The sequence below is a fragment of the Helicoverpa armigera genome, chromosome 2, assembly GCF_030705265.1.
Source record: "Helicoverpa armigera isolate CAAS_96S chromosome 2, ASM3070526v1, whole genome shotgun sequence".
NCBI classification, from domain to species: domain Eukaryota; kingdom Metazoa; phylum Arthropoda; class Insecta; order Lepidoptera; family Noctuidae; genus Helicoverpa; species Helicoverpa armigera.
This window is the reverse complement of record NC_087121.1, coordinates 15,285,162-15,306,181: the sequence shown is the minus strand read 5'-3', so window position 1 is coordinate 15,306,181 and position 21,020 is coordinate 15,285,162. Positions and strand designations below refer to the sequence as shown.

The 21,020-nt window shown below is 39.4% G+C and overlaps 1 protein-coding gene across 1 annotated transcript in view; it reads left to right on the top strand.

Moving 5' to 3' along the window:
• LOC135118609 (meteorin-like protein) overlaps positions 1–21,020 on the top strand; it is a 30,381-nt gene that overhangs the window by 5,003 nt on the left and 4,358 nt on the right. Inside the window, exon 2 of the mRNA XM_064041056.1 lies at positions 20,807–21,018. Coding sequence (XP_063897126.1) covers positions 20,807–21,018 — 212 coding nt within the window. The remainder of the gene's footprint in view (positions 1–20,806; positions 21,019–21,020) is intronic.

The following is a 21,020-nucleotide window of genomic DNA, read 5'->3' as shown; positions in this document are numbered from 1 at the left end:
TACCGCGGGAATTTCTGATCAATATCTGTATCCTTGACTTAAAATATTCTTAGTCATACAGTCCTGCGATTCAATACATTATTAAATCTGAAAATAATATTTGTCCCGACAGAAAAAAAGAATTCCAAACAATATATTTGGCCATGGCACCTTCAAAAAATGATTACTGCAAAAACACGTTAGATTTGGCTAAAAACTTTCGGGATCAAAAGGACCTTCTGAATAATGCATTAGACGCGTCTGGTCCATTATTAGTGACGGTGCGCGGGCGCAGAGCCCTTGCCGCACGAGCTGCATATTAATGCGCTACAATTTCGTCGACCGCTGTCAAATTACAATATTTATACGAATGTATTTCCGAAAGATATTCCTATGATATATGCCTTGTCACATAAAATCACGCTAAGAATAAATAATGCTTGTTCACCTTTACATTTTACAATTTTTCATGATTATCTATTAATAAATTAGCTATACATGGACATTATGTGTTGTCGACGTTGTAGAAATTTGATGCTTTTAGTGAAGCTAATATGGACATGCAAAATAATTGACGTTAATGCTTCGTTAGCGGCGGCACGAGCCGGTTTTGCCGTAATTTGAATCTGATCATGCGACGGGTGATGCGAGGGCGACGGGTCCACCCAACCAAACTCCGTCGAGACTCGAAAGTCCTGTCATCTGTCACCTCGTAGTACATGTGTCGCGCCCGGACAGGGCAGGGCATGCCACCCACAGGAAGGAAGCTAACACCGATGATTTGCTGCGCAAAACTTCCTCCAGGAGAAAAAATGCAATTTTAAACTCGGCATACCAGTCGATTTTGGCGTGGAATAATATCATGTTTACTTCATTTTTGCTTGCACAACCATTTAGGTCCATCATCATCCGTAAACAAAAAAACAAGTGAGCGGGGACCAACCGATTATAATGTAAAAAGAGGTTCGCGGTCGTTCCATAACCGATTGCAAATGGCAACTGCCGCAGGGCCTGCTGCGCCATTTATAGCTCTTCGCAATCTCGACTCCTAAAAAAACCATACAACAATTTTCTTCGGTGGATCGCTCCGTATCTATCGACGGTTCCGAGCTTATAATTAAATGAGATAAGTTGCCGAAAGACAATGAAAATTTGGTGTCACAAAAACTGCCAAACGCCGCGGCTCCTCTTCAAAATGCCTCGGCGTAACATGCGATTGTGTCTGCAGTTTTTACCTTATCTTTTGTATGGTGAAAAGGCCTTTTAATATGGATCGGTCGGATATTCAAAATGTATGCAGACGGACACTATCACTACTGTTGTTTTATGAGAGTTCCTTGGACACAGCGAAGAGCTTTGAGGAGTTATACGACCTGGCATACGAAACCGCGTTTTAAATTGAGACCGGAATGCCATAAAGTGAGGCTCAGCTCTCATATAATAACTCGTTTTGTTTACACAACGACTTAAGGTCCATAGCTGAGGCGACATAACAATGGCCGACCACTGAGCTTATGCCGACGTTCGTTGAGATTTCGTCCGATAATGGACTAAATTGGCTGTGGTTCGCTTAATAAGGTGTATTAAGTTTGTATCGGTGACAATCGTGTTTCGCTTTAGCGGCTTCATGAAAAGATTTTCTGGCTATATTCTTACATTGAAATGCGCATTGTATGGGCTATTTGAATCGTTTTATAAGCTCCGTTGTATCCGTAGAGATACATCCACTTCCTTTTATGATTTCATGTTAACTCACTTAATTCCAGACGAATGCGCTTAAGCCACGCTTGAAAAGTAGGTGTAACTTGATACGCGAACACGCAAAACGACACTTGATACTAAGAGCGAGCGCGGGCAGCGCGATGCGACGGATTTTGACACGTTCTTTTACAAATATGTTATGAAAGTTCAGAATTCTTGAAGGAAATAACTTAATAAATACGTCGATGTCATCGCGTCTTATGACTTGTTTGTAATGCGCATACATAAACACGCATTGATATGCGCTTAGTCAGATATTATTTTATAAATGCAACGTTGGCTTATGCGGTTATCAAATCGAGCACGACAGCGGCGACTACACTGGTAGGTACCAGTAGTATTGTATAGGCAGGACAAGCGCTTGGATTTATGGGACTGGTCCGGTAAGCGGCTTAGCAGCTACCACAATAAGAACGCCACGATCACTGGGGCTTTTCACACCTCCTTGTTTGGGCCGCACGTTAGCATTCACGCCTTGTGTGTACCTACCCCTAAAGTTCGCGCCTTGCCTTTACATATCATATATTCATTATGTAAAAGCCTTTTCTTTTCCTTCGAAGCGGTCAGCGTTGCGTTTGAACACTTTTGGAATCCTGACTGGCGGCACATTTTGGTAATTTTGTAGGGATTGTAAAACATTCAGTGAACTTCTTGGAAGGGTATTTTGAAATGAATGTGGTATACGTCTCACTAATGTTGTTGAATATGCTGTCTAAGTGCCATTCGCGGCGAAAGTAGATTATGGCCTTAAACAGAAAGCAATTAACTTTTACTGAGCATCTTTGGATAACAAGTTGCGGTTTATTACTTCTGGACTAGAGTTTTTGTATGTGTGTGTTCACAAGCCAAACCTGGTAACAGTGGTAATGCCTTCCCAGTGCAACAGCCAGAGTGCTTCCAAGGCAGCTTAGACTTTTTACGGGTTGCCATATGTTTTTGTAAGAACAAGAGGCATAGAATGGTTCTGTTTTAAATATATCCAATTATAACGCTGCAATGAACACACACGTTCTCTATGAGAATGGAGAGATCGATGTGTACAAAAGTGACCTTTCAACGAGTCATCAATCAGTTGCTGATGCTGTATCACAAAGAGTGTCGAAGCTGCGTCCTGCGTGACTCCGGGTCGTGATAATCGTGAGCAGCCGCTATTGTTCAAGTGAAAGTTGACGTTACGACAACGACCACGTTACGACTGCCTTGCGTGTTACCAAAACATCATTATACGAAATGACAATAATTTGTACATTTCCATTCAAATTATCGCCTAACAAATCAGAGTGTACAACTGTACACTGTTGATAAAACATACTAGTTTCTCGTTACAAGTTGCTGGTGTAAAAGCAACATCGGCAATATCGGTCGATGTTTATAGGAATTCTGCAAAATTGATTAAAAAAAGAATAATCAAGCATTTTAATGATCCGATGCCACAAGATCACGATTTCACCAAAGCCTCAGCAACTACTACCGACACAATTATTACGGTAATGCCCCTTTATAATATCAGCGACTGAAGTAATGTCTCCATCATTGTAAATGTAATTGCCAGAGGTTTTGTTGTCAAGTTAATCAAAATTGCATTACGTGTCGTTTCGTCACGGGCCCTCGCCGACAATTGGAGACAAAAAAGTTGCATTCATACATACCCGAGTATCGCTATTGCGATTCTTGATGATTGATGGGACAATTTATCGAGACTGAAGCGATGATGAGGTGCATGTATACGCTTTCTTGTCGCATGTCGTAGTTAATGTGGAGCGAGCTTCTTTGTAGCCTCCTATAAGAAAAATAAGTTGGAAAATCTCGACCACTCTACTTGGAAATGCAATTGGAATGTATTTAAATAATGTCCATGACTGCTGTGTAGATCCAGCACCGTAATATTGTTGTAGTAAAATACAATTTTAATATTGCCTGAAGTAATATTACACTGGATAAGTTGCAATAGCTGTAACGAGTGAGACGTTAAGCTTCTGCCTTCATTATTATAATGATAGCGAGATAGTGCACCTGCGTGACATCACAATAGAACATTATCGAGTGTTTACAGTTAATATTTAGATATATCCAATAGCCGTCCGGGCGTGGGCGGTACGGGTTGGCGTCTAACGAGTTATGTAAACACGGCGCGAGAGGTGACCACTGAGCCACATGAGCTATATGCGCACGCGCACGCCGACTAAACAACTCCAAGTAGCCATGTACTATGTCAAGGGTGAGGTGTCATTTCTAAGATGTTGAGAAAGTTGGTACATACGTCGAGTTGCTATGTACTCTTGGAGGCTGTTGAATTATTCGGTGAACATCCTGTTCAATAATGAAATTGTCTCCTGGGAGACAGCTCTAGGGCACATTTTAGTTTCTGGAGTCAAAAACCGTAATGCATCATTTGAGTAAAGTGTAACCTAAGCTTTGTTTACACTCCAATACACCAATAACAGTATTTTTAGGACAATAGATAAGAAAATAAAGCGGTGCAGGAATGTTTGCGTAGGATGTGGACAGGCGAGGTGGCGCGCGGTCAAAATATTTTATTTGCACGAGCACCCCGGACAAAGGCACAAAACCTTGTTTGTGGTTCACCATTGTGTTGAGGTTTAGTGGCTGCTCAACAACTCCACGTACGTGCCGACGCACAGATTGTTAACCATCAGTTGAACCACACAAGAAATACGCAACCAACACAAGCCGTTTATCTACGAGTATCTCTTCATAAGCGTTTATTAGAAACATCCAAATTACAATTATTAAATTGTAAGATTTCTACAGCTATTAAATAAATAACTAGTAAAAGCCGCTAGCAATTTAGATGCAATCTAAGTTATAGAGTTTGATAAATCATTATTTCCGATCGTACCATCAATCTCTAATTTGATTCGCGGTGCAATATTCAATTTTGCTTTTTTTTTTTAAATTAAACTGATCTAGTAAATCGATTTGTTATTGGGGTTCATTAAACTTGGCTCGAGGCATTGTTCAATCAAGACCGTATGAAATAAGATATTGTTTGCCGAACACTCTGAGACCACTGCTGCCCGGCGCGGGCGCTTTATGTCTAAATCATAATATTTTTCTTTCCAAGTCGATTCCAATAAAATGACCAACGGAATTGTACAATCTGAGCTGGACGAACAAGATACCGTATTTTATGACAAGTTTATCGTTCCGAGGTATACTCACGCATAGGCTTCGATTTCGTTGCCTTTTATAAAATAATATAAAATAAATTCGTTTATATTGAAACAGAAGACAATACAGTGAATAGGATTGGTCATACGTCGTGAGTTGACTGTGTTAATAAAGCCTTATTAGACCAATAGGATACAGACATTTCTGACATGCTTAGTATCATCAAATCACAACGGGCTAGACCGATGGACATAAATCACAATTAATAAGACATTGTGTGGCTGCAAGAAAAGGATGCGAATATTTGTTGGAAGCCGTGCGCCCGCGCCGTCATCTTGCTTAATTTACGAAGTCGGCCTTTGGTACCGCACTAATTGGGTCCTAGTTCTGACTAAGCGGACACTCTGTTTCAATGTAACTCATTTGCATACCGACGCCACTTATACATAGCGGCCTAGATAGATACATTCATATTTTTAAAAGCTTTATTAATGTTAACAGACAAACGTGTTTCGACTAATGAACTTTTTATAGCTTTATAACCATTTAGTGTTACCTGCGCTTGAGGTTTATTACACGGAGAGTTTCGAGGCCCGTTTCTAAGCATTTGTAAAACGAATTAAGATAATGAAAATGTTCTACAACATATATTGGGATATGTGTCCGAATTATCTGCTTATTTATAGCTAGCAATTAATTCTGAGTGTGGCGGCGAGCGAGTCATTAGCAGTAATTACATAGCCAAATAACATAATATGACACCACACCAAAGACTATAAAACCACTTGACTGCGCATACAGTGCCCCGACGCTCGCCAAAAGTTAGTGATTTTGCGCGTACTATAAGGCTACGATCAGTACGATCCTTTAGTAGCGACCGTGAACTGACCAATAGTAGCCGCGGATTATGTCGCGTCCCCCCGCCCGCAGTGGTGAGTCGTGTTCTTAGAAGAAATTGGCGAGTGCGCTCTCTAGTGGTTATTTACTTTATGCACCACACGAATGACTACCTACATCTTAAAGTATACTTTAAGTTTGGGCGCCAGTAATTTATGTTCTCGATGCTAGACTAGTACAACTTTGTAGTGTAGCTGTTGCCGCGTTGCGACAATACCGTGAATTTAAATAAACGGTCCAATCCATTCAGGTTACGACATTGTCCCTTTCCCTTCTCCTTGTTCCGACTGGCTGTCGATTTTATCTCAGTCTGATTTTGTAGTATCAGATATCCTTTATGTGGTGTAGGTGCTTAGAATGGGTAGAAATGTAGTAGATACTTTAATGAGATCGGTAAATCAAATGCAATAATACGAGTGGCTGCGCGGCGCGTGCCACAAGGCCGGTCGACTGAAGGAGTCAGATATCCTGGCGGTTGTTCTCGCTCGCGCGCGCACCACGACGCGCGCTCTATATAAGGTCTGCCAAGTATTATGATTACTCTTTAATGGAGATTTGACCTGTTTGGCAAGCCGTACGCGTTCGTCATTGCTGTCGTTACACCATATCCAAGCACGTGGCTCTGTAAGGCAGTGCATACGATACTGGACACCGCTATGACTTTATTCAAATCACCGCCAGATAAAAAATATCCGCGCCATATAAAGATAGATGGCCATGCAATTTGAATGACGTATTTGGTGGGATGGCGGAATTTGGTGTTCATTTACCTATATGTATATAGCATGCATCTTGATGTTATTTGGGCCAATTAAAATGAGGCAATCTGTACGCAGTGAATAATTACAGACATCCTTTTAATTGGATTTTCTTGAAATACCTTTCCGAAGCTTCTTGGCGGTTTAAATAATATGCAAGAAAGTGTGTCGGTCGGCGCATTCGTATTCTTAGTCATAAAATAATACTTACAAGTTTAGCAGGATCGCATTGGCAATAGCCGGGGGCGTCTTGTCTCGGCTCAGGTCCACCGTTAAATAATAACAAGCATGTACGTAGTTCCACTGGCTATAAATTGCTTGGTGCCGCCGGGCACGGGCCACGCAATACCAATGCGGAAAATATTATGGTGTTCTGTAGCTAGAGCGGCTGCGCGGGTTCGCCAGAGGCTATGTAAAGCCTACTATTGTTGGTGCTCTGTAGTTGTCAAGCCAGTTGAACGGTTACCTAGCTGAATACTTGCCTAGCTCGAGTCCGGCTATTGTGCCTTTGTTTATGTATTGGACCATATAAACTCAATCGTTCTTTGTATTTTGTTGGTTTATTGAATCATAAAATACAAAGTATGCAGATACTTTTATGCTAATATAATAAAGAGGAAAGTTATATTATTGTAGATTAATCGTGTCTCGTTTAACCAGGAATAAAATTTTCAATTTGTCTGGTCGCCTAAAATTCCTTGGACAGTACTGAAAACCTCGCGTTACTCAACGGAGGGGTGATGACTATGACTGATGACAAAAAAAGTAGATACAGAAAAAGGCTACATTAATGAAGGGCGAGCGTGCGGCTTCCTTCCAGGCGGTCGAGCATTCTGTCGCATTCCGGAGCTTTGTGCCGCGACCACGGAGCGCGCGACCACACCGCAACTCCGCATTACATAGCACTTATTCAATACCAAACGCTTTAGACACGGGACACTGTTTTTGTTCGCCACAGTTTGGTGATCTATGAGCCTTGAAACAACTTCAATCGTTAATCAACTCACTGGAAACGTCCACTTTTCTTTTTATTACTCGTAATGTAGCTCGCATGTCTTCTAACCGCAGACAGTTTTTGTTTAGCGCTAAGTTTAGATACGAAACTTTCTTTATACACGTGATGTCTTATTTTCATATAAAAAGTTTAATTACCTATGTAAAAAATAAGCATTTTCTTCAGAAACAAATAAATTTGTCGTTGATGTCTTTTGTAGGCGCCTAAACATGTCGTTAAAATCAAAAACTTTCTTTTCTTTTGTCAATATAAAATGACAAGTATTTATGTATGGAATTGCTTCTTTTATATTAATAGAAAATTAACACGGTAATTACAAATTGCTACGCGTGCGCAAAATTAAGCGTGAAAGTACAAAAGAAAGCTTATTTTCTCTTCTATTTAGTGGAATTTTAAAACATTAGAAAGTGCAATAAACAAAATAAATAGGGCAATGAAACTGTAAGTGAAGATGTAAGCTACGTTAGTATTCAGTTCACAAACCGCACGAGTGTTTCACACGACTCCTTGCGTATTCCACGGGCGTCCGCGCGTGAGAATCCTGCCCCAAAACATGCGGGTTTGTGAACTCATCGCCAGTACGAGCTTTCATATCGCCTGAAACATGATCTCTTCTCTGATAGTTATCTCATTCATCAAGATAATTTATTTTTGCGCATTCTGATTTTGGACTAACTTAGGACCAGGAAATATCGTCATCTTTGCTGCCTTGCCTATTCCCAATTTAATTGGTAGCATCGCTGTAAAGCTATGTTAAATGAATTTCTCAATATCGTAAATTCTACTCCAAATATCACATTTTGCATTGAAGCTTGCTAATTTAGAAAACGCTTCATAAGGCCGTCAGGCGGCCATTAGACTGAATACGTTCAGATAAAACCACTCACTTTATAGTTCCACAATCGGAACCGTTAGCCGTTTCTAGATTTGCAATGATATGCAATAACTAGACTAGTTTAAGTGTTCGCCATAAATATGGAGCTTTCCAACATTTACATAAGAACGAGTCTACAATCAATTGGAAATATTTCGTAACTAGAGTTCCGTTTACTCGATACATACATGTTTTATTGATCGCACCACTCAACTCGGTAACACCGATCGATACATCGAAAGTTGTCGAATCTCGATAGTAATAACTGTGATGTAATTATATGTTATTTATTAATATATTAGAAGTTTTACAGTCGTGTATACGAATTGGTGTCTTTAATATAAGTGGTCAAGGGCGCTTAGATCAGACTTGAGTGTGTGCTGTATATCAAGTTTTATTGATATTCAAATAATTAAGAACATGGGAGTTTTGTAATGAACATACGGCTTTCTAATTGGGATTAATTAATTAATAGTATTAACACATTGCGTTAATCAGTAATGTCTTTATATTAGAAACAGTCGGGAAGTACAAAAGACCAGGGAACTGTAGACGTCATTAAGAAAGAGGTATAAAAATTAAAAGTATGAAGTTTATTTATAGGCGCGTAAAAAACACATAATCCTGGGCGTTTGTAACACATAACACTATGAGTTATGACCGCTTAAGTTGAAGTAATCGGATGAGACAAACATGTGGACGCCAGGGTTCTCTTGTCCCCTTTGCTTTGAACTCGCTATAAATCTCTGACCAAAATTTAATTCTTGTAATAAACTACCGCACGATTTATTTAACTTTGGCAATCGTACTGTACACGTGTGTGTTTTAGTCGTATTGTCAAGGCAACAGAACAATTATGTTTTTTGTCCAAGCAACATAAAGTATTTTTGTTCGTTGCTATGACTAATATTATTAGCCAATCTAATAGGTCTCATAATCAGCTTTTTATTTATACTGAGGATTTGATATAAGGAGAGAATGCATCTGAGTTATCAACGTTTTTACAAAAAGATACTTTTATATTATTCAAAATTATCAAAATATTTATTGAATTACAGTAGCCTTATCACCGTTTAATCACGATTTTGTGGGAATGATGCTTTCTTCGGTCTTCCGTTCCCGCGACATACGGCGCCTCATAATTGACAGGCTGACAGTCAGACGTGTTGACTGACCGCTCGGAACTCCATGGTGACAACTGTCTCAGCTGTCAGTCATCAGATAAAGTCGTGTGAACTACTCTTATCTGAGTAGGTGAGTGATCACGCGCGAGATAGATTCGCCTCCCGGTGGGAACTAAGTTGAAGATGCCAGGTGGAAAGAAATTCGATAAATAAGTAGCACTAAAAACTTACATCAACACCAAAAGCAAAGCTCCTCGATAATGTCAATCATCCTGCTATAGTTAGTACGTAGTATTTAGATAGGTACCATTATATCTTCACTTTTCTTGCTCCATGGATTATACTTCAAAAGCATCCACAAAACGTGTTTAAACTTGACCAAAAAATAAGTAAAAAAAATATGTAAAAGGGCATTAATACGGCTAGCAACGACGTGTGTGTGATCCCATCACTATTTACAATTCACAGGTAATCAATCCTTATCAGGACTTTTATGACGAGCTGGCCTTAATGTTGGGATAGTTTATATAGATCAGCGCTAATCAATTCCCACGATTCGCACGCTCATGTGAAAGTATTTCGATATCATGTCCAAAAGCCACTATCATTTTATCGATATGTTTTCCCATGCCAACTATTCATGCAACACATTTTTTGACGTTTATTTACATACAATATTATCTGCTATCGATATGTCTTGTGTTTATCGGCCCACTGTTGGTGGAAATGTTTGAGACACTTTGAAGATCGCAGATAGTTTATTAGACAGGTGCACTTAGAGATGTCACGATTAAAAATATGATGAATTGCAATAAACCTGATGATGCTGAATATGAAAATGAATAAGAACTATCAATTTCAGATATCCATCAATCGCCAAAACGGTAGTAGTAGTTGCTATACGATCTTTATTACAAATCTAATGTCCAAAAAATTCATGAAGCGGTAAACGCAGATAACATCGTTGCAATCAAATATGATGAAGTATCCCGTAGACACGAAAGCCTGCATATTTATCTTTGTATTTATTTAAATGAGCGCTAGGATTGCATCTAGAGACACGCACAAAGAATGAAAAATGTCGCCCCTCGGGGTCCGCATAATTGCGTGCCTTTCCAAATTACATGTAATTGGAGCTGTGTTTTACTGAGCTCGCGTGTTTTTGTCTCTTAAATTACATTTTTGCTTGTTTTATTTGCCTAGTTATAAAATTATACAGCGTTTTATAATGACGAATGCCGCCTTAGAACATTAATATAAAGGTATTCGCGATTTAATGTTATGTTTGGAGTTGCAACTATGTTGAGTACGTGCGTTCATGAATGGTAGCAACTAGCAAGTGTTTATGTTGTGGGGAGCAGAGGTCAGCACGTTTAGAATAATACAGATTATTTACAACGTTTGTCAGCATGGTGTTCACATGTGGTGCGCGGGCGCCGGCCGTGGCGACGGTGGTGACGTCGGTGGCGCCGCCCGCACATGCACACTCAGCCTAATTCATGGCCAAATCCAACACTCAAGTAGTATGGACAAAAAATGATTTGTAATGCCACCCTACACGATTTATTGGCAACACTTGTCCTAATATAAATTAGAACGGAAACGCCATACTAATAATTGCCAAGTCTCTCGCAAATGTTCCTAAATCGGAGAGTGACATATAAATTCAAATTAATTACTTTTCCATTGGCATGAGGCAATTTACACATGAGCAGTTTTTGTGGACTACTGACTGGAAACTTGCAATGCATTTTTTACTGAATTGGGCTTACGTACGTACTCATACATCTAGTGAAGGCAATTCGAAAGGATCGGTGTATAATTAATTCAATGAACATTTGCTGATATGTCACAATCATTAGGCTACCGTCCAAGACTAAACATTGTCGTCATCAAAAATGCATAGCTGCTAAATATTTTATGACAATGCTAACTGTACACAATTTATGCTGGCTTGCGCTTATGTGGCTTTAATAGCACAGTGGGTAAATAACGCCGGGTGCTCGGTATGTGTAAGTTAAACATACTCGGTAATAAGTAGTCTCGCTTCAATGTACCACTATGTAGCGAGTATGTAACAGTGTCGTCGTGTCGTGGCTGTTTATAGAGCCGGTTAGAGCCACTGATTGGACGAAATGACTTCACACCCAGTACGGCATGAATGTTTGCTAATAGTATGTAATGATGTGTAGGCAGGTAATTGTGGAGATCAGTAAGTAGCACCCAATTCTCGAAACGTGAAGAGACCAGTCGTGTAGCTGAAGATTTAAACGAAAAATCCATCCATTTCGAAATAAAACATCTGAGGACCGAAGCTTCGCATATAAAGAATTACGCTATAATCGCATGATTCATTGCCCTACAAAGTAGCGAATTCGCCATAAATTTAGTTTAAAGACATCAATTGATTTACAAGGTGAAGAATAGCAATTACCTCCGTATTTCTTAGCAGCTGTCAGAGGGGCGCCCACGCGTCCCGCACGAGTTCTGCTCTATTATACAATCAGGACAAATCAGCACATGGGACACATACACAGTCACCACGCACCACCAGCCACGGAGGTCATCTCACTGCGCTATCCAAGGCTAGCTCAACACGCACCTAATGATCCTATTATAGTACTGAACCAACAATCTAAAGAGTACGAATACTTTCTATCAACGTATAATGCTAGCACATTCGACATTGCGCATCAGACAATTTCCTAGTCCTGCCCACGTCAATTACACTATTTTACACTAGATCGTGGCTGGCACGTCATTATTGTGATTGTTTCCTGGCAATTCTCATTGTAAGAGTCTACAGATACAAGCAGTAATTTAGTAAAGTCAATTTGAAAAATAGCTGCGCAAAAATTCAGGTAGCAAAATAAAAATTGCTTATAATAAAACTCCGAAATTGATTCGTTGAGATTGTAAGCGATTGTCGCTGGCCGTACAAAAATGTTGCGTTCTCATTTTAATCGTGCGTAGCCGAAGGCGAGGCGAGTTTCTCTCGATGATCAATAGAGCTGGTTGCTGGGCATTGTATCGAATGTATCGTATCGTATATGAATACAATAGCACGCACGTGCTGCGTCGTCGCCCGCGGCGTCCGCCCCTACCATTGTCCAGCCAGCCATTGTTTCACGGAAATCCTCTGTACATGTCTTGACACTCACAGCAATATCCTATTTTGATAATATTACCATGTGTGATTAGTCATCGCAGGTAATAAAATACTGACACAGGATAACATGACCAAGAGGAAATGAAAATATTGTTATCTACAACAGCTGGACATGTGACGAATAAAGTGAGGAATTCTAATAATCGAGATTACGATTCCAATCATGAACACGTTCGTGAGCCACCTTGTCGATATAAATCAATTTATATTGTAATAAGCTCATAAAAGCTTCTTACTTTTTTATGAGTTATTGAAGAAAGACCTTGCAATATTTCCTTTTATTACGACTAGATTTCCCCAATCAATACCTACACCCTCCCTACCACAACAAGAACAAGCTTATTAGAACACAATATCAAGCTAACACACTCGCTATCGGTTGTGCAAGACACAATGCAGTTAGACAACTAGATCACGGAACTGCTTTGCTTATTTAGCTGTTCCTACAATCGCCGCACGCTCGACTATGACCTACAAACGAAAAAACCTTCCGACTACTACCTCCCGAGGCCTTTGTGCGCGAGACCATTCAATTCTTATAAGATTTTGAATTGCATCGGTGTGGGTGAGCTTAAAAGCTTATAAATCTTTGTCGCTGTGAAAGCTTGCATGTGTGCGTGTGGACTTGACAAGAGCAACTCGATAGCGACACAATGCCTGGCATATTACCATATTGTAAGAGCCGGCAGTAAAACTTGTTTTATGGTAGTGCAACGAATATAAAGCTTTAGATAGGCTTTGCCTTTATAATGTCAGTCTGTAATTTGGTGCAAATATTTTTTCACGATTGGTACTAAAAAACAAATTGAAGCTTCAATCTAGCAGCTTTTCAATTTGCTACTTAATTTAGATTGTGGTTGACCACAATACTTTTCTAGTTAGACATTTAAGTAAGAATCGTACAATAACGGAATTTGCGTTGGCTTCGTATACAATTTGTTTCTATAGGGACAACAATAGTCGGCGCGTGGGCAGCGCAGTCGCAGTCGCAGGCGCGCGGCCAGCGGTCAGGGCTGCTAGAACTAACTACAACACCTTATACTAATGTCTACAATAAATATTTGCAATTGCAAAGCTTTACTGTTAACTTCCTTGGTTATATATTCATGAGCTATGTAAAGTATCTGTGCTTTAAAATTAAAATTGATTTTGTTGCATTCGTGACTTTAAATTAATGATTAACCAGTATATAATCTCATAAGGTATGCTTTCCAAAGTTGTGTCTTATTCTTTGTGAAGTTAGGAAAAGCTCGCGCGCAACCCTACGCTTGACGGAGGTTGAACGCACGCGACATTGTTATCTCGCGCCAGGTTTGGGCGAGAATAAATAAAACTCTTCGTAGAAAAACACACATTTATTTTATTATTCTGTCGAGGCTGTTGTAATGTCGCGATAACGCTTTATGGGACTTGTTATCGTGCACTAACGAACTTTCTACCAAAGCTGAAGACGCACGATATGACCAACTCTTGGAACTATAAAAATTGTAGACAAATATAAATATTGAACGCCCACAGTAATATAATAAAACTGCCAATATAACAACAAATAACACAATCTATTGTGTTGTCAATTTTTAAGGCTCAATATAAGACTCCAATTAACATAACCTGTTGGTTTTTTTAAATATGTCTTTTTTCCTCTAATGAATCCTAATGGAATGGAAGGTGATTTTCCTTTGAGTAGAATGATTAATAGTGGTACAATAATTTACATCACGTCGTCAGTTGGCTGAATAAAGAGGTATTAGGTACATAAATATTGCGATGAAACCAAGGGCGAGTTGCACCATTAGAGATAACTATAACGATAACCAGCCGTAAAATTCCCGTTCATTGGGTAAATCGGCGATTTTATCGCTGTAGTTAAATGGTGCAACTCGCTATACGTAGATCGAAAAAGTACTAGTAAATGACAGAATATGGAACAAGAAGCAATTTTTAATAAAAACTAGCAAGTAAACGACATAAAAATATTACCTACACCGACCCCGACTTAATGACTTTTTGTTGTAATTAAAGAAAATTGGTATAAAGTATCTACCGAGATAGACTATTCATATGCCGAATATAAAAGACACAAACTTTGTGATACCGGTTCGGCATAAATCAAATTATTATTTCTCGACAAACGTAACTTTTAGAAAAACAATAATTCTTATTGATATCCAAATCAAGTTTAATTGTTTCAAAACATTTAAACTGTTTCTAAATCCGATTAAATCTTCATATAGTGATCACATTATATCAAAGAAATAATAAAATAATTTAAACACTAATTGGAAACCGCGCGTGACTCCATTTTAGCTGTAATTCTTTGGGCGTTTTTTGTATGAGATGGATAGATATGAAGTAGTATTGGGTGACAGAGACTTGTATAGTATGTCAGGGCGACGTCAAAGGTACATTAGCAGCTTTTAGGTCGGTATCGGCGCCGCGTCATTTGCCTGGTAATGGTCCGGGATTGCCTCAATTTGAATCCGCCGAGAGTCATCTTTTTGTACGCTTTGCTGGTTAATGGATCACGGTTACTCTACTGTCCTTGTTGTTTTGTGCACTCGTGTAAGAAAATATTGCACTGCATGAATATGAATCGTGTTTGAATATTTTAATGTAATCTGTATTGGAATTTTTAGAATAGACGCATTTTATTATTTCTATGTTTACTTAATTCTATGGCTTGTTTGTGTAGTTCGTTGAAATATACGCGTCATAATCATAATAAACGTTAAATTATGTTCCAATAGTTAAAAACCATAGATAATCTGTAGCGGTCGGCTCGTTGCAGTTAACACCCCTCGGCACGGATTTTTTGTGTTTCTGTTTGGAAACAGGAAAAAATCTTGCCGTTTTTATGTAAGTTTTTGTGTGTTTGTCTTAGCGTGCGCCTATAATGTAGGCGACTGGGCTTCAACACTCGGTTGTTTTTACAATATTTTACAAGTTATTTTGTTTACGCAATTGTCTGAAATTGGTAGAGTTGGCAGCAGATAACGGTAGCTCAATGTCCAAAAATAAAAATAACAGGTCATACTACTAGACTTCGAAGAAGTTGAATAAATCTGTCTTAAATTTTGTTCAAATATTTAAATGAACGCCTACGCAGCTCAATTAGCCGTTTGAAAAACGTTAATATTTTTTTTAACAAATTGTTTGGCAGATCAAATAAAAATCAATCAAGCTAGACGAAGTAATCACATAAAAGCTTGAAGGTTTAAAGTTCAGGTAGTAAACCCTTTTTGTGTTAAAAGGTTGTTCACCCCCGAAGACAGGGGTGCGTTACCTTCCACGTGTTTATCGCGACGGGTAGGGCCACATGAGCCCCACTTGTTACTATTAGTTAGTCATTTACAACGCATATTTTTCAACATTAGCCCATTAGTAGGGATTAGGGAAGTCTCCCGATGACGTGAAAGTAGGATATGACGCGACAGAATTCTCCATAGCCCTCGACAATAAAAGAAAATCGATGCGTTGTCAGACGAGATCGAGCACCGCTTGATTAATGCACGTGTTGGGACACACGGGATACATTTATATGATGCGTAGGAGTGAGATGTATGCTGAGCAATGACCTTTATACACTTTAAGTATTATGGACCTTATGACAAATAAATCTGAAAGACTTAAATGAACATAAGGTCAATCTGAACAGTTTGAGCGAGAGGTCAAAGCTACCTGTCGGTTTCAACTAAAGTTATTATAAGATCCTAACAAGTATAAATGTCCAATTGGATTTCCCATAATGAAGTCTTAAGAAAACCTACTTCAAACAGGGACGCACACAAAAGCTAGACAATGCGACAACGCTCGTAAGTGTCGACAAGTAGACAGACGCACAACGCGCCTGGCCACACAGACAATGCACTGTAACATAAAAGCGACGCCATACTTTTATTGGGCGGCCATGTAAAATCTTTACGTGGCATCTTTAATAGTGTGGTGTGTCGTATAACTCGTATATTTTAGCTTTATGGCGTGTGGCTGAGTCGCCGTGGGCCGGCGGCGCACAGTGGTCCGGATTTTCAAAAAGGTGGACATAGGATCGAAAATGCATATTTAACTCAACTAAAAATTGTTTCGTATAGGAAATTTAACACTGATTAATACTTATTACTACAACTTTTCAAAAAAACTGCTCCTTCACCTAGAAAAAAAATATCGAAAATAAAAATGTATGGGAGAAAATCTATTTTATTTTTTTTCTCCGTTCAGTATCAAAGTATAGCAACCAAATCTTATATTCTGGTAAGTACCTATTGTTCTTAATACGACAAAAAATAAATTGCTTGCGTATCCCTGCGGCCTTGGCGCCTACGATGCTTCAAAGTTTACAATTTTAAAGTTTAATTATCTTAACATTATTAATGAGTTTTTCTGAGTTTTTCTATTGAAATTAATACAGAATATCATTTTTAATTAAAAAAAGCCCCCCGCGCGCACCAACCGTGTGTTAGGCTCGCCCCTACTACTTGGGACTTAAATATACTATTGGCGAAATGACAGTATACTTTTGTGTAGTATACAACTTTTCCGAACCCTCCGGGGAATACCTATAAAGCAGTGGTTCTTAACCGGTGGTCCGCGGACCACTGCTGGTCCCTGGAGGCATTCCAAGTGGCCGCGATGCTTTGCTTCGAGACGTTGCTATACGTTATCTAACTTTATTTTTATCGGCTTATCTATGTGAGTAGAGGTTTTCGCATGGACGTATATGAGTTAAGTTTCGGGGACCGGACCCCCACCATTCATGTCCATCGTACTTGTGCAACAGAAAGAAATGTACGTTTGGGCTTCATTTTACGTAATTTTAATTTAGAGTCTTAAAAAAAATTTCGATCTCGCTTATTCAGAAGCTACACGCCTTATTCTTGCATTTGTTGACAAACAAAAAGTTAAGTACGTTTGGGCCTTGGGCTACATTTTACGTAAAGTTTTTTTTACAAACCTCATCATCCTCCGAGCCTTTTTCCCAAACTATGTTGGGGTCGGCTTCCGAGGCTTTTTACAAACCTACAAAAGAATAAAGAAGAATTCAGAAGTTAGTAAAGATAATGCAGTCACAAAAATCTCATTAAATTAAAATCTGTAACTTAGAACCCTCAATATAGGTAAACCAATGAGGTGTCCGCAGCAACTTTTGGTAAAATGGTCCCTCATGACTAAAAGGTTAAGAACCACTGCTATAAAGCGTGACTGCCCTAATTGACCTCCTCAACCCAGTTACCCGGGCAACACAATACCCCTTGGTAAGACTGGAGTCAGACTTACTGGCTTCTGACTACCCGTAAGGACTGCCAAAGATGTTCAATGTGCTTGCATGATTGATATTGCTTGTATGATAATAACGAACTCTTCGAAATTCTTTATATCTTGCTTCGCCCGCTTCTGGTAATTGGTAGGAGGCCAAAGTGATGACAAATGCCTGTATCGTATATAAGTAGCTTGTGTGAATGCACAAAGATCTCAGCTGTTTCTCTGCAATAAGTCCTGAGTTTTTCAATATCTATAGCACATCCTGATGAAATCGTTTGAAGAATAACCGCAAAATGCTTTAGTAGGCCTTTGTCAATTTTAGTTATTTCGGCAGATTTATCATAATCTCTAAAAAACCTTCTGGCTATGTTTCCGTCGTTTGTGGTTCCAAAGCCTTGCTTCACAAAATCCAAAAGTATTCCCATTTGCTGTTCTAATTCTTCTTGTGTCAAATGTTTCTTCGCAGCTTTTAGTTGCTTGCCAGCACCTCGTGCAGTCCACAACCCGAAGTCCATGTTGTAAGATATGCGTAAAATACACTCCATACAACGAATCCACAGATGAGGAGTAGAAAGTCCATATTTATAAACATCTTCCCGAACAGGACTTGAAAATACTTCTGACAACTTGTTCATCTCGGTCGGCTTAGCAAGGCAAATATTGCAGGCAGATGCAGACGAAGTATCCGTTATAATAGTGGCCACTTTTCCGGCGATCATTGTCATATGAAGCTCGTGACTAATCTCTAGCCCTGCCCATTTTGTAGAATCGATGTTATTAGGGTTCCGTAGTTCCGTACCCAAAGGGTAAAACGGGACCCTATTGTTTTCGCTCCTCTGTCCGTCCGTCCGTCTGTCACCAGGCTGTATCTCATGAACCGTGATAGTTGAGAGAGTTGAAATTTTCACAGATGATATACTGCTGTTGTCGCTATAACAACAAATATGAAACCTAGAATAAATATTTTGGGAGACTCCCATACAACAAACGTGATTGTTTTCCTAATTTTTGCTCGATTTCGATAAATATATACATATATATAATATTATTTTGGATAGTACGGCACCCTTCGTGCGCGGGTCCGACACGCACTTGGCCGGTTTTAATTATTTCTTCCTTCAATGCAGCTTCTTCTTGCTGGATGTATTGTATTCTGCTGTCTCTTTACAAAACTCGAACTTAATGGGCCTGCAATAATGTGTTGAAGAAGGTGCAGGGTTCCCATATGCTGCTATTATTTGAAACTAATTTAAGAGGGACATGATTTGAGATCAAACCCGATGAATCACTGAAGGTCTACATCTTCACTCCTCTGTAAACTTCGTTATGGATAGTCAGAAGCCAGTAAGTCTGACACCAGTCTTACCAAGGGGTATTGTGTTGCCCGGGTAACTGGGTTGAGGAGGTCAATTAGGGCAGTCACGCGTTATAGGCATTCCCCGGAGGGTTCGGCAAAGTTGTAAACTATATACTACACAAAAGTATACTGTCATTTCGCCAGTTTAAGTTTAAGTCCCAAGTAGTAGGGGCGAGCCTAAAACACGGTTGGTGCGCGGGGGGGCTTTTTTTTATTAAAAATGATATTCTCTATTAATTTCAATAGAAAAACTCAGAAAAACTCGTTAATAATGTTAAGATAATTAAACTTTAAAATTGTAAACTTTGAAGCATCGTAGGCGCCAAGGCCGCAGGGATACGCAAGCAATTTATATTTTGTCGTATTAAGAACAATAGGTACTTACCAGAATATAAGATTTGGTTGCTATACTTTGATACTGAACGGAGAAAAAAAATAAAATAGATTTTCTCCCATACATTTTTATTTTCGATATTTTTTTTCTAGGTGAAGGAGCAGTTTTTTTGAAAAGTTGTTGTAATGAGTATTAATCAGTGTTAAATTTCCTATACGAAACAATTTTTAGTTGAGTTAAATATGCATTTTCGATCCTATGTCCACCTTTTTGGAAATCCGGACCACTGTGCGGCGGCGTGGGCGCTACTCCAGAATCGAGGCCCACGTGCCCGATCGCAGATACCATTGTCCGCTTCGGGCTTGTTTATGGGAGCACTTCGAGATACCGACGAGAAATGACACCTTGATCGCGTGCCTTAATCTACCACTCCCTGTTACCAACTTTCATCTAGATTTCACGTTGATCTAATTTAATAGAATTGCGGACCAGTTTGTTGCTTTGCAGTTTAAGAAAATAAGTCGGTAGTGCAGTTTTGCACAATTTCGCCAACAATCTTCAGCATATCATTTGTTTGGTAATTTATTCGTTATGGCTTAAAATTGAGTCAATACGAGTAATAGCCATGACAAACCAGAGATTTGGTCGATGACACCAGAAATGACTATAATACAGTTGAACGTAGCGTATAATCTTGGAACAATAAGTACCCAAGTTTGATATCAAATTGGCTCGTAAAAGCGCACTGGCTTCAAGCGGTAGCAATTTGTGTGTGTTTTAAATAATTTTTATAGGCTGAAATAAATGGAGCCGGTCGCCAGTGTCGCGCTGGACATGGAATACGTAATGAGCTCTCTGCTCAATTAACGACAACGGTAGCCGCGTTCCAATCAAATCTCCCAAATATGATTAAGACAACTTTCCGTCTTTTCTATAAATAATGTGCGTGTGTTTAATGTATACAGCTACTGTATTGCACATTTTTGCGGCTATGAATTTAACAGTATTGTATGGACAAATAGATTTAAATTATACTGCCAAAATTCCGACTTCAAGACTTTGGAACAATCACATAAATCAAGATCACTCGTTTGATCTATCTCTTGTCTATATATTAGCTTTAATTAAACCTTCTTTGTTTTGTTTGCAGTGGTCTGACTGCCACGACGGAGCGCGGCGTGACTCCCGTGTACCTCCGATGTCGGGAGGGCAGCATCTCGTGGGTGTATCCTCGCGGAGCTCTGAGACTGCTGTTCCGACCGCCCCTGCCGGCTGATGAGCGCGACTTCAAGGTCTGCGTGAGGGTCATCCGGCGACCAGACCCGCCAGACCTATTCCACACGCTGCGGCTAAATGATACAGGT